At 40.7% G+C, this 12,707-nt stretch overlaps 2 protein-coding genes across 5 annotated transcripts in view; one reads left to right on the plus strand and one right to left on the minus strand.

The window, feature by feature from the left end:
• arhgef10la (Rho guanine nucleotide exchange factor (GEF) 10-like a) overlaps positions 1–12,286 on the minus strand; it is a 161,842-nt gene extending 149,556 nt beyond the window's left edge. For 2 of the 3 annotated variants that reach the window (XM_055183279.2, XM_055183278.2), the window contains exons 1-3: positions 11,808–12,285; positions 6,065–6,325; positions 5,700–5,721 (exon numbers count right to left, since the gene is read on the minus strand). In XM_055183279.2, the coding sequence (XP_055039254.2) occupies positions 5,700–5,721; positions 6,065–6,320 (278 nt within the window). In that variant the 5' untranslated portion in view covers positions 6,321–6,325; positions 11,808–12,285. Of the gene's footprint in view, positions 1–5,699; positions 5,722–6,064; positions 6,326–11,807 lie in introns of all 3 variants that reach the window. The other variant, XM_055183277.2, reaches the window with a different exon arrangement.
• Positions 1,461–5,600, plus strand: LOC129427083 (uncharacterized). 2 transcript variants are annotated; one of them, XM_073876129.1, is made up of 4 exons: positions 1,461–1,564; positions 1,641–1,696; positions 1,776–3,413; positions 3,471–5,600. In XM_073876129.1, exons 1-4 carry the CDS (start codon positions 1,554–1,556, stop codon positions 5,540–5,542), a joined length of 3,777 nt encoding a protein of 1,258 aa, XP_073732230.1. In that variant the 5' UTR covers positions 1,461–1,553; the 3' UTR covers positions 5,543–5,600. The 2 variants fall into 2 exon arrangements, with proteins under 2 accessions (XP_073732230.1, XP_055039257.2); XM_055183282.2 differs by having other exon boundaries at positions 1,776–5,600.
• Positions 12,287–12,707: the final 421 nt, after the last annotated feature.

Below are 12,707 nucleotides of genomic sequence, written 5' to 3' on the forward strand. Positions count from 1 at the left end.
TTGGGAAGCATACATTTAACATGATCTACAAATGCGATATATCTTTATCTTGCAAACACACCCCATTTTACTTTATATCAACTTTACATTATAAACGCAGCAAAGCCTATAAACATCGCGATTACACTAGACTTTGAGCATGTGAGTATTTGTCAGACGTTGCTGTGATCTTTGTGTTCAGGACCGGTCCCACTTGACTTTTTGAAATATATAAAAATATATTGTGATAAAAAGTATATATATATATATTATACCAATAAAAAATATAACATGAATTATAGTTATTCAAAATACTATGGATACAACGGTTACAAATGTAAAGCCCATTTTTCAGCAATAATGTTATACTGTGCAGTGTTTTCTGTTGTTATACTGCACAGTGCACATTGTAGCAAATGCATGGAGGTCTAACAGGCATACTGAAAATGTACATTCTGTGCAGGTGTGGATACTATACAACACAAAAAGTATGCATAGTATACTATTCCAAATATAGACACATTTTATGCAGAACTACACCGGTGCTAACCATGTTTAAAGCAAGAACATTCATGCAGACAGTTACTGACAAAACAAATATGCTACTGATTTTTCTAGCACAATCTCAGCCTCAGCTCTTGTCTCCTGTAAAACTCATTTATCTGCCTGAAGAAAATGTTTAACATGTCTTTTTCAGTGCTGATAGCCCTGTAATGTGCCGCATATAGTGCCAGTGCGCTCACGGCGACCTGAGTCCGACTCCGGTCTCTGCGGTCCTTTGCCAATCCTGCTCCCCTATTACTCCACCCAACACTTTCCTGTCATCTCTCTACTGAACTATCCAAATTAAGGCATAAAGGCCTTAAAATTAAACATGCTTTAATTTGCTAGAAAACATTAACCGTTGATTCATGTCTTTAGTCCCCAAAATCCTTGACCTTGAGTTAAATATTTGGAAGAAAAGTGTAGCACATTAGTGTAAAGAATGATGACACACACTTCATTAGTGAAAAAATTATTGATAAGTCCAGTCCACAGAAAAATTTACAATTATTCAGCAGAATTAAGTGGTAGGAGAAGCTAGAGAGGGTCTCAAATTAAACACAACTCTCATCACAGGAAACCTCACAGGAATAGTCCAGACAGGTTTTTCTAATGGCATGTGTTTATCTGAACTAAACTAAGCCACAGCTTGACCAGCAGTTTACCAATGAGGTCAAAAGGCTAATAAACCAACATTACCTATGCACTTTGCTCAAGTTTCTGAACAATTAGAAGAAAAATGGACAAAATATGTATTTTTACATTTGAGAAATGCAAACAGCATGCACGTTGTGGAATCCAATGGTTGATCTCCCAATTTATAAAAATAAATGTACCAAACAAATAAAAGTGACACCTGAACTGTATTGTTACCATGACAACTGATTGTTGTAAGGTGGTGCTAATTTAACTATTTGTGACTGGTAATTACATGCACTATAAAATACCAATTCAGTAAAACAAACATGTGCTTGGGAAGCTTTTCATTTTTGCTGGTAATGTAGCTTTGGCTAGAAATTGACAATACCATAATGATGTTAAGGTAAGCTAGTTCAATTTGCTAGTTTTTTTAGGTGAGTTCTAATCACATTTGTTTAATGTGTCTTCAATTTTTGCAGCTTTTGTTTAGCTTGTCTGCTAACAGGTCTTGCTGTTTGTGCAAGTATTGGAAATGGTAAGTGTTTATCCAGTCTTAACTATTTGTGGCATTATTAGATTATTTTGACATTAATGTTTGTTTTTCTTTTTTAAAGTTCCTGGATATAGCTCTATCCACAATGGTGGATATCCTGGATATTATACTCCTGACCTTGCCTCTGGAGACTTGACCAAGCCCCTAAGGACCAAGAATTTTGTGTACAGTATTAAGGGTGCATATGGTGCTGGAAGCTCCCTTTCTCAAACTGGTTCCTCAGGATCTGGCCAAGTCACAAGTGGTTCTAATGCTGATACTAGAGGTCTACAAGGTTCTCAGACTTCTGCTGGAAGTGGTTTTGTTTATGGTGCTGTGGCTGAGGCAGGTGTCTCAGGCTATGGCTCAAGTCAGTCTTCCGGTGTTCAAGGCTCTGATCCTGTGCATTCCTTTATGTCATTACAGCAGCACAATGAATCTGCTAAGCCACAACAGCACTCTTATCTAGCCCTTCTGCAGATCCACAATAACACTATGGTCATCCCTACCAACCAGCAACTTGTGCCATCTAGCCAAGCCAGTGGCCAGCCCCAGAGAGGAAGTATTTTGCAAGCTGGTTCCAGGCTGTTTTCAGGTACTAGGCCAGCCTATGGTAGCTTTTTCTTTAAGCCTTTACATGTTAAAAATGTGTCTGTATCACAGCCCAGCTACCCGAGTGGCCAGTCTGTCCCCCAGTCTAGCAGCCAACAACCAGCACAAGCTAGTAATCCATTAGTGGCCCAGCTCAGTTTTCAGCAGCCATCCCAAGCTGCTGTCCAGCATGTGTTTCTGCCCAGCAGCCAGCAACCAGCTCAAGCTAGTAATCCATTAGTGGCCCAGCTAAGTTTCCAGCAGTCAGCCCAAGCTGCTCTCCAGCCTGTGGCCCAGTCCAGCAACCAACAACCAGCTCAACCTGCTCACCAACTGGGGGCCCAACCTAGCATCCAGCAACCAGCCCATGGTACTCTTCAGTCTGTGGCCCAGCTTAGTTTCCATCAGCCATCCCAAGCAGCTCTCCAGTCTGTGGCCCAGCCCAGTGGCCAGCAACCAGCTCAAGCCAGCTATCTGTTAGTTGCCCAGCCCAGCAGCCATCAACCAGCCCAAACTGCTCTCCAACCTGTGGCCCAGTCCAGTGGCCAGCAACCAGCTCAAGCTAGTAATCCATTGGTGGCCCAACTCGGTTTCCAACAACAATCCCAAGCTGCTGTCCAGCCTGTAGCCCAGCCCAGCAGCCAACAACCAGCACATGCTGCACTCCAGTCTGTGTCCCTGCCCAGCAGCCAGCAACTAGCACAAGCTTCTCTACAGTCTGTGCCCCTGCCCAGTAGCCAGCAACTAGCACAAGCTGCTCTACAGTCTGTAGCCCAGCACAGTGGCCAGCAACCAGCCCAAGCTGATTTCCAGCCTGTGGCCCAGCCCAGCAGCCAGCAACCAGCTCATGCTAGTAATCCACTAGTGGCCCAGCTCAGTTTCCTACAGCAATCCCAAACTGCTGTCCAACCTGTGTTTTTGCCCAGCAGCCAACAACCAGCCCAAGCTGTGCTCCAACCAGTGGCCCAGCCCAGTGCCCAGCAACCAGCTCAATATAGCAGGGCATTAGTAGCCCAGCTTGGTTTCCAACAAACAGCCCAAGGTGCTCTCCAGCCCAGCAGTCCAGTCCAACAGCCAGCTACCAGCCAGAAACTTGTGCAGTCCAGCCAAGCCTGTGGCCAGCCCCAGAGAGGTAGTCTTTTGCATACTGGTTCCAGTGTGTTTTCAGATACTAGGCCAGCCCATGGCAGCTTTTTCTTTAAGCCTTTACATGTTAAAAATGTATCTGTATCACAGCCCAGCTCACCGTTTGGCCAGTCTGACCCCCAGCCTAGCAGCCAACAAATAGCACATGCCAGTGTTGTGTCTGTACCCCTGCCCATCAGTGCACAAGTTGGCTATGAGACCAAGTTTCAGCCTAGCAGCCAACAAGTGACATTGCAGGCCAGTAGTGAGTCTGTAGGTCAGCCCAGCAGTACACTGCCAATACAGGCCATTTTTCAACCTAGCAGTCAACAACCATTACAACATCAGTTAGCTCAACGCAGTGATGGTCACCGAGCACAAGGCAGCTATGAAAGTCTACATTTGGCAGAAACCAGCTACCAGTCTGTTGCCCAGCCCAGTGGCCAGCAACCAGCTCAACCTAGCTATCAATTAGTGGGCCAGGCCAGCAGCCAGCAACCAGCCCAAGCTGCTCTTCAGCCTGTGGCCCAGGTCGGCAGCCACCAACCAGCCCAAGCTGCTCTTCAGCCTGTGGTCCAACCCAACAACCAACCAGCCCAAGCTGCTGTTCAGCCTGTGATCCAACCCAGCAACCAACCAGCCCAAGCTGCTTTCCAGTCTGTGGTCCAGCCTAGTGGCCAGCAACCAACTCGAGCTGCTTTCCAGTCTGTGGTCCAGCCTAGTGGCCAACAACCAGCACATGCTAGCTATCAGTCTCTGGCACAGGCTAGCGGCCAACAACCAGTGTCTCAGAAATACCAGCCTGTGTTCCAGCCCAGCATCCAACGACCAGCACAAGCAAGCTACCTATCTGTGGGCCAGCCAAGTGTCCAACAACCAACACCAGGCACGTACCAGTCTGTTGGCCAGCCTCAAGGACAAGTTTTTCAGATCGGCTCAAAATTGTATTCTTGTCAGGAGTCTGCACAGCCCAGTAACCAGTTTGTGGCCCAACCAGGACAGTCCCAATATCAGCCTCCATCTATGCTTGCTCCATCCCTGGCTGAGCACAGCACTGGCCCTCTGTTGCAAACCAGCTACGAAGCCCCAGTTAAAACTGGTCAATCTGCATCATCCAGCTTCCTGTTTGCTCCTGAACAATTACAATCAAGGTTCCAGTTTATGTTCAAACCTGCACAAAGTAGCTCTGACACTGCAGGTAGACCTGATTCGTCCAGTCTGCAGTCTTCTGCCCAACCAGGACAATCTGGTTATGTACAGTCTGCATTGCAGCCTGGAGACAAGCCTTTAAGGCCACTGACATGGCCCAAATACCAACACCTAACCCAGCCTGGACAAGAGCGGCCCAGCTCTTATCCCCCAACTAAGCTAATGCAGTCTAACTACCAGTCTTTGGCCCAGCCCAGTGTCTTGCAACCAGCACCAGGAAAATACCAGTCGATGGCCTGGCCCAATAAACCACAAGTTTCCTATCAGTCAACAGAGGCCAGATACCAGTCTTTGGCCCAGCCTAGTGGTCAACTTGTTCCAGGCAGCTTCCAGTCTGTGGTACAGCCCAGCATCCAGCAATGGGCACCAAGTGCTTATGAGTCTGGGACTCTGCTTAGTAGCCAGCAACCAACACCAGGCAGATACCAGTCTTTGGCCCAACCTGGTGGCCTACAACCAGGCAGCTACCAGCCTATGGCACAGCCCAGCATCCAGCAAACTGCACCAGGGAAATACCAGTCCCTGGCCTGGCCCAACAGACCACAAGCTGGCTACCAGTCAGCACAAGCCATTTACCAGCAATTAGCACCAGGCAGTTACCAGTCTGTGGCACAGCTCAGTAGCCAGCAACCAGCACAAGCCAGCTATCAATCTGTGGCACAGACAAGTGGCCAACAATCAAGAACAGGCAAATACCAGTCTATGGCTCAGCCCAGCAGACTGCAAACAGGCTTCCAGTCAGCACAGGCCAAATACCAGCTTCAATCAGGTCTGTCTTCAAGCTTTGAGTCTTTGTTAGCTCAACCTGGCCTTGAGTATCCAAAACAACTGCTTTATCAGATTGGCCCTTCTCGAGATGTCCCTAAGCCTGTTCAAAGCAACCAGAGGTTATCCCAGAGTATGTTAACTTCAGTCAAAAGTTAAGTCTTTCTGTTGGTTTTAATGTGTGCTTTTGAAGTCAAATAAATGGCTTGTAAATTTACTTTTTTGTATGTTTGGTTATTGTTCTACTGGGACTTGGTTTTTGAAATCTGGAGACCTAATTGGCTCTAGTTTAGTGTTGATGCAGAGTAATGCTTACCTTTCTTTGTTGCTTGGCTCATCTGCAAAGTGTAAGAAAATGAGACTTTAGCATTTTTCACAATACAGTGTGTGTGTGAAGTTCTGACTACTGCTTTGTCTAGTAGGTGTTCAGTAGCCTTGGCCAGAGAAAATATTATAAAGCTGTACCTTCATGTTTTCGCATGGATTTGACTTAAACTGCTGTTATGTCATGGACTTGTCTTTAAATCTGTAGATCCATTAATTAGATTACTACTCTATTTTGTGCCTTCTACATGAATTTGCAGGTACATGAATATCTAGGTTCTATGACTGATCTAAAGTTATGTAATATTTGTCTTTACAATGTCAGAATAAATGCAAGGGTAAGACTAAAATACTTACTGTAGCTACTGGCATTCTCCTGACCAGCAGGGGAGCCAGTAATATTATCTTGAGATGCATTATCTGCGTTTTTCAGAGTCGTGTCCAGTTTGACTGACTGTGTCTGAGACTCGATGTATTTGACTCCAGTCTTATCTCTGCATACAGCATTGCCTGTTTGTTCACCAAACTTCACATTGTCTTCAAATGTAAATCTCTCCCCCTCTTCTTCCTCCACATCCTTCTCCAATTGGTGATGAGATGAAGCTGTGGACATAAGATCTGTAAAGGTGTCAAATGTTATTTGGCATTATGCTGTGCAACCTGGTCTCACTGTACATACGTAGTGTTTACATGTAACTTTCAATAACAAAATGCCCTTTAAACGTTTAAATGTTGCAAATACATCTGCATTGTAGGCTTCAGCATTTAATCAAAGCATTGTTTTTACAGCAACAAAATGTAAAACATTTTCAAATCTTTCATACCGTAAAGATTGCTGTATACTGTACAGTAATTATCCTTTAACCATTTTATTGATACACTGTAAAAAATACTTTGCTGCCTTATTTTTTGTTGAATCAACTCTGATTTACAAGTCATTTCAACTTACTATTATTTATCTTGACTAGAGATGAGTTATAACTTACAAAATTAAGTTGACTTTTCTCAACTATATTTTGTAAGTTGTGACAACCCATCTCTGTTGACATGACTTGCAAATTCAGTTAGTTGAAACAAATGCTTTTGTGATGAAATTAAGTATTAGATCTTTAGGTACATATTAAATGAACCAACAGCATGTTCCTTTTTCTGGGTTTGAATAGAGTCTGTTGAATAGCAGTCTTTGGGACAGTCACAATTCATCAAAAATATCTTAAAATGTTTTCCAACAATAATTGAACTTACAGGTTTTCAACTATATGGGGTAAATGTTTTATCATAAAATAATTATTCTTGGGTATACTATCCCTTTAAAGTGAGGTGGTCCCCATATGTACACCAGCAGTGTTGAGTCATGAGGCTTGTTTGACTTCATGTGGTGCCACAAGAACCGACAAGCAGATGACATCAAAGTTCTCGGTTGTATAAACTCTCTAAAATGTATGTTTATCATAATAAAATTACCTAGTGTATTCCTAAGTAGCAAGCGAACAATTGCAAACACTCATATTAAAACTATACATCGCCTTTTTCAAAAACCATGCATCTATGCAATGCATGCCTTCATCCTTGGATAGTGGACATCATATACAATGGCACTGTTGTGGTCAGACTTTGGGACAAACCCACAAAGCATTGTTTCTGTACTCGTCACTGAGGAATGTTTAGCTGTTTGTTACATCATAAGGCAAAGGTCACTGGTGTGTGAAGTGGCGGGACCTAGCACTGCTAGATAGAAAGCAGTATCTGAAGTCTGTGTCTAATGTGGTCTCGTTTTGTTTCTTAGGCCCCTCTACATGCAAGAATCTCAAAACATGCTTACACTTTATTTTTATTAAGCAGGACATAAACAGATTTGCTCGTGAAATTGCTTGATGTTTGACATTGGGAGTATTGATGCAGACCTAAGCAATATGTAAGGATGTCCAAAATTGATTTTCATTGTGCCTTAAGGCTATTGAAGGACAATAAAAATCTAAAAATAATAAACTGATGTGACTTTGATTAGATGGCTATTAGACATTTTATGTGTGGTGTTTTAAGAAAAGGCTTGCAGCACATTTAATATGAATCAATTTAAAGGGATAGTTCACCCAAAAATAAAAATGATGTGATAATTTACTCAATGTTGTTGCAAACCTGTATAAATTTCTTTGTTCTGATGAACACAAAGAAAGATATTTTAAGAAATGTATGTAACCAATCCGTTCGTGGACCCCATTTACTTTCATAGTAGGAAAAAATAATACTATTGAAGTAAATGGGGTCCACGAACGGTTTGGTTGCGGATATGCGGTTTGTAACAATATGAGAGTGAGAAAATTATAAAAAAGTAATCACAAAATGACTTCAGTAGGGTTTTCACAGAATGTGTCACATATGGGTGAAAATGTTCAAAAGCTTTATAATATTGAATACTTTGACGTATACAGAAATTGATTTTCAGATAAAACTACCTTGAGAAATAAAGAAAGAAAGTGGGAATATACACTGTGTTACAAATTATTATGCACATGCCGTCTTAGTTTATTTTTTCAAGTCAGTAAATTAACAAATTCGATTTTACCCTCAACCATTTTATGACACTGTGGATGTTATTATATTTAAATAACCTGAACATGTCAAACGGTATATTAATACTTTGAAAAATATGCAAATAAGATCATTACAATAATCCAGACAGATATCTGTCAAATGTGTCATATAACACAATATATATTATATAATAATATATGAGAATATTTTGACAGGACTTTAACTTACTTGTAAGTCTTTGTATAGTTTCTGTCTTTATTTCATTTAAAGATGTTAGTATTGCATCCCAGAGTTGATGTTTCAAATTATAGTGCTGTCCACTATACAGATCTTCAATATGATGATGCTCCACATGCTCTTATTAGGGCTGAGGTCAGAAGATGATGGTGGTCACACCTTGATTTTTTCTTATTTTATGCCCATATGAATACAAATAGTCAGTGGTGCTTTTTGCATCATGGGATGATGCATTCTCTTACATGAAAGTACATTTATTTTAGAAGACATCCCAAAGTGAAAAAGTATTTTTTTAGGAACTCTACATATCTCACATATGTCCTTTTGACACCCTCAGGGATCCTAAAGGGACCTGCATTACTCTGCCACCTTTCCCCGATGTTACAGTCTTGTTTAAACATGGTGGTTATTCACCAACAATCCAGAATTACATCACTATTCGGGTGATTCTCACAAAACCATTGAAACACCACGGCACTAATGATTTTAGCTTTAAAATGTGTAATATATTAACATTAAAAAGCATCAGAATTAACACAATACTGTGTTCTACTTTGCACAATGTGTGATTTCAACATAAGAATTTATAATTGGAAATTTTATCTCATTTTCTGAAATTCTCATTACCGCAATGTGTCCGGCTGTGTTTGAACATGCGTTATGTTGTAATTTAATTAAATTAACACAAAAATATTAAGAAAAAAAATAAATGGGTGTTTTGCTAGACTACTTTAGATGACAGAAAAAATATTGACTGAATATTCATGTATAATAATAATGAAGAAAAATTAGGAAAGTGATGTGTCCATGCCTGATGTTCTCATCCTCCGCAACACTTTTTGAGAACAGTTTAAGCACACATACAGAATTTGAATAAAGTTTGATTTTGAGTGACCAAGCACATGGACCAGTTACTTCAAGATGGCTACCAGGTAAGATCATTTTTTTTACAGTTAATTTGAAATATTGTCTTGTCAGAATGCTTACACGACATTTTGATTATCATTACCGCAACAGATGCTTATTAAATGTTAATTTAATTAATAGAAGCATAATTCTTTGATTTTAAATGCATGTGCAGAATCTCCAAATTATGTTGTTTCAGGTTTGTCATGTCATTTTGAAAATATGTCAGTGTTGAGGTTTTCTGACTGTTGCGATAATGAGATTTTTTAGGACTAATTTTTTAAATTATGTTACAAAAAGCGTTAAATGATAAGTAAAAGTTTTTAAATTAATGTTCCCATTTACTCCAGACTTTGTTTTTCAATGTCTGGTGGGGAAAAAAGTAAATTTAAGCAATTTTTACATTTTCATGCTTGACATTTTAAAACCAAGTTTTCGTGAGAATCACCCATTCAGTGTATTATGGCATGTCAATAAATAAAACCGATTGAAGTATACTGCCCTCCAAACGCTAAGTGCAGAAACTACGCAAACACTGAAATCGAGAAAAATGCCCTTAAAGTTTTTAACACCAGCCAGTCAAACATGTTGCATCATGGGACACATTTTTGTCTTTAGAAAGATCATACCCATACTTTTTCAAGTAGGTTTCCCTTTAACTAAGATCTCCCTGCAAACTAATGAATAAGCCTGCCTGAGATTGATACCAGTTAGCTAAAAAGATAATGAAACAAAAAGCGAGTATTTTAAAACTTGAATGTTTTTACTGACATCTTACTGATATGTGACATGCATCATAATTTGGACGCAGTGTAAAGTGTGACAACTAGCCCCAGTCTTCCATATGCTCTAATTAGTGTTGGAAAAAACAACTGTAGAGGGGGGAGTGCATACACACAAGGAGGAAACCTCCCTTTCCTCTTCTTATCAGTCTCCCAAGTGTCCATCTCAAGAAACAGCCAGAGCTATCGTAAGCTGTGTCTAGCATGATTCATACATACATGGAGTGATGATGTTATCTGTGCCCACAGGGTATTAAACTTGGGCTTGTTCCCAGGGTCTCTGAGTGCATTGAGAAATCTAGTGGGTCAAAAAACTTGTGTATTACTGTAACAAAAACCTTTCACAAGCTACTATTTCAGTTTAATTTCCAGACAAAAGGCACACAGTGTATTTACAAACTTCAGAGCATTGTGATTTAATGTCAAGCTCCATGGATACTGTACTTTAGCTTTCTGTTCAAACAGCGGGACAACTGTAGTGTGTACACACCTTTATATGACCTCCACTGTGACAAAGCACATACATCAAGATGTGCCATCTCAGCATGAGCTGCTTCTGCATACTACACATGCATGGATGCATTATGCATGTAATGCACTATGATTATTTACAAAATACAGTAAAATTAAAAAAGCCTAATGCGTACTGTAATATATATTTTACACATCCGAGCTCCTAGAATGTTATTGATTCACAAATAAAACAGTATATTACCTACTGTATAATACAATGATAACCAAACAATAATATCAACAACAAAGAGAGTCATATAACAGGTCATTCACCTCCTAGAATGTGGTTTTGCATAAAGCAATTCAAAAAACCTGTTCAGTTCTATTTTTACATCTATTGATAACTGCAGAACCCTTAAGCTTTGTCTGAGAGGCTCGTATGGCGTGTTTTCTTACAGTATAGTGTTTCATTAGTCTCATGTTGTTGTGTAATATAAAGGACAGACTTTCAAATACGTATAATATTTTCTTAAACTGAGTATCCAGTATCGTATCCACCAGTAGGCTCTTGTGATCATACACATGCCTGTACAAACTCTTTCTTCTCCCAAAGGGCCTGAGCCCCAGCTGTGTCCTTTTGAAATAGTAGGGCAGAGAGACCACTAACAGGGTGCATTTGTATTGGGGCTCTCATTTGGACATGCACGGACTGTTATTTAAACCGGATGTTAATAGAGAGAAAGAGAGAGAGAGACAGAGCAAGACAATTTTAAGCGTTCTAATTCCGGAGACGCAAGGGGAAGTCGGTGAAAGGGGAATGGCACAGTATGCAGTTTAGAAAGTGCCATGATTGGGAACCCCTTCAGCACCACATAGACTGTGTGATTATGGATCCTAAACTTGAAATAAACTTGAATATTAAGAATATTTCTTTAATTCATGGCAGAAGAGATGGACATATAGATGGAGATATTTGGTAATGAGAGCCTATTATTGGGTTATTTGTAAGATCCCTCCATTCTCAATGAGCAGCCTCTTCTTCTATTTTCTCTCCTCCTACTCCCCCCACCCAAGAGAAAAGACCCTTTTCATGGTGCCTCTGCCGTTGTTGCATCACCAAGCAAAGCCAAACTGTTACAGTGCCTCAAAAAAGTGAGATTAATAGAGAAACAAACACCACAACTCACCTTTTTCTCCTTAGTAGTACTTCACAGCTTCAGCAGCTCCCAAGAGAGACTTTAATCCCAACAACCTCCCATCAACTTCCTATAAAATCAGTTGCCTTGAACGCATCCTCATCCTTCATTTATCTACCAACTCCACCCGCTGTTGCTGAACTTAGGCCTGTGCGAGGGCGGTGAATAATCAGTGATGTTTACTTTCTCACAGCCGGCAATAGTTTCCTGCTCCGTGCACTAACTTCTCCACTCCTCCTCTCTTGCTCTAGTAGGATGAATGAGCCCCCCTCCCTATTCCCAAATCTCTGTCACTCCCTTCTTTTCTCTTTATCCTTGCCTCGCCTGCTGTTGGACAGTTACAGACTGCTTTTCTGAACAAGCATAAAGGCTCTTAAGATCCACCAATGACTGAATTGCTGGCCAACTCGCCGTCCAATTAAAGCTGGGTTAGATGACCATGGGGCGTGGCTTAGAGGGCTAAAAGAAAAATAGTAGGATAATGCTGCAGAGGGAGGGAGAAAGACAAAAAGAGGAATGGATTACAACTCTATGAAGTGGAATATACAGTACTAGCTAGATGGGGGTCATTAAGTCATTTACTGTTATGCAAAATGTACAGTGCTTTAGGCAAAACGATCATTTTTATTGCATGCATGTCTTTACTACTGTACCTACTGTAAAATAAATGCAAGATTGTGAAAAGATCTACTGATCACTGAATCTGGCAATAGTCCTGACACTTTAATGGGATGGCTCCATGGTGGTTGCTTATTGTCTGCCACTGTTTAGTTGAGCATAGCCCCTATTTCAGAGTTCAATTGACCCTTCACACATTATGCTAATACACTTTATCTTACCCATAGGATTCCGCAAACATCATGAATTCATAAATGTATTAAAATACATTAA

Source organism: Misgurnus anguillicaudatus, chromosome 14, assembly GCF_027580225.2.
Source record: "Misgurnus anguillicaudatus chromosome 14, ASM2758022v2, whole genome shotgun sequence".
Lineage (NCBI taxonomy): Eukaryota > Metazoa > Chordata > Actinopteri > Cypriniformes > Cobitidae > Misgurnus > Misgurnus anguillicaudatus.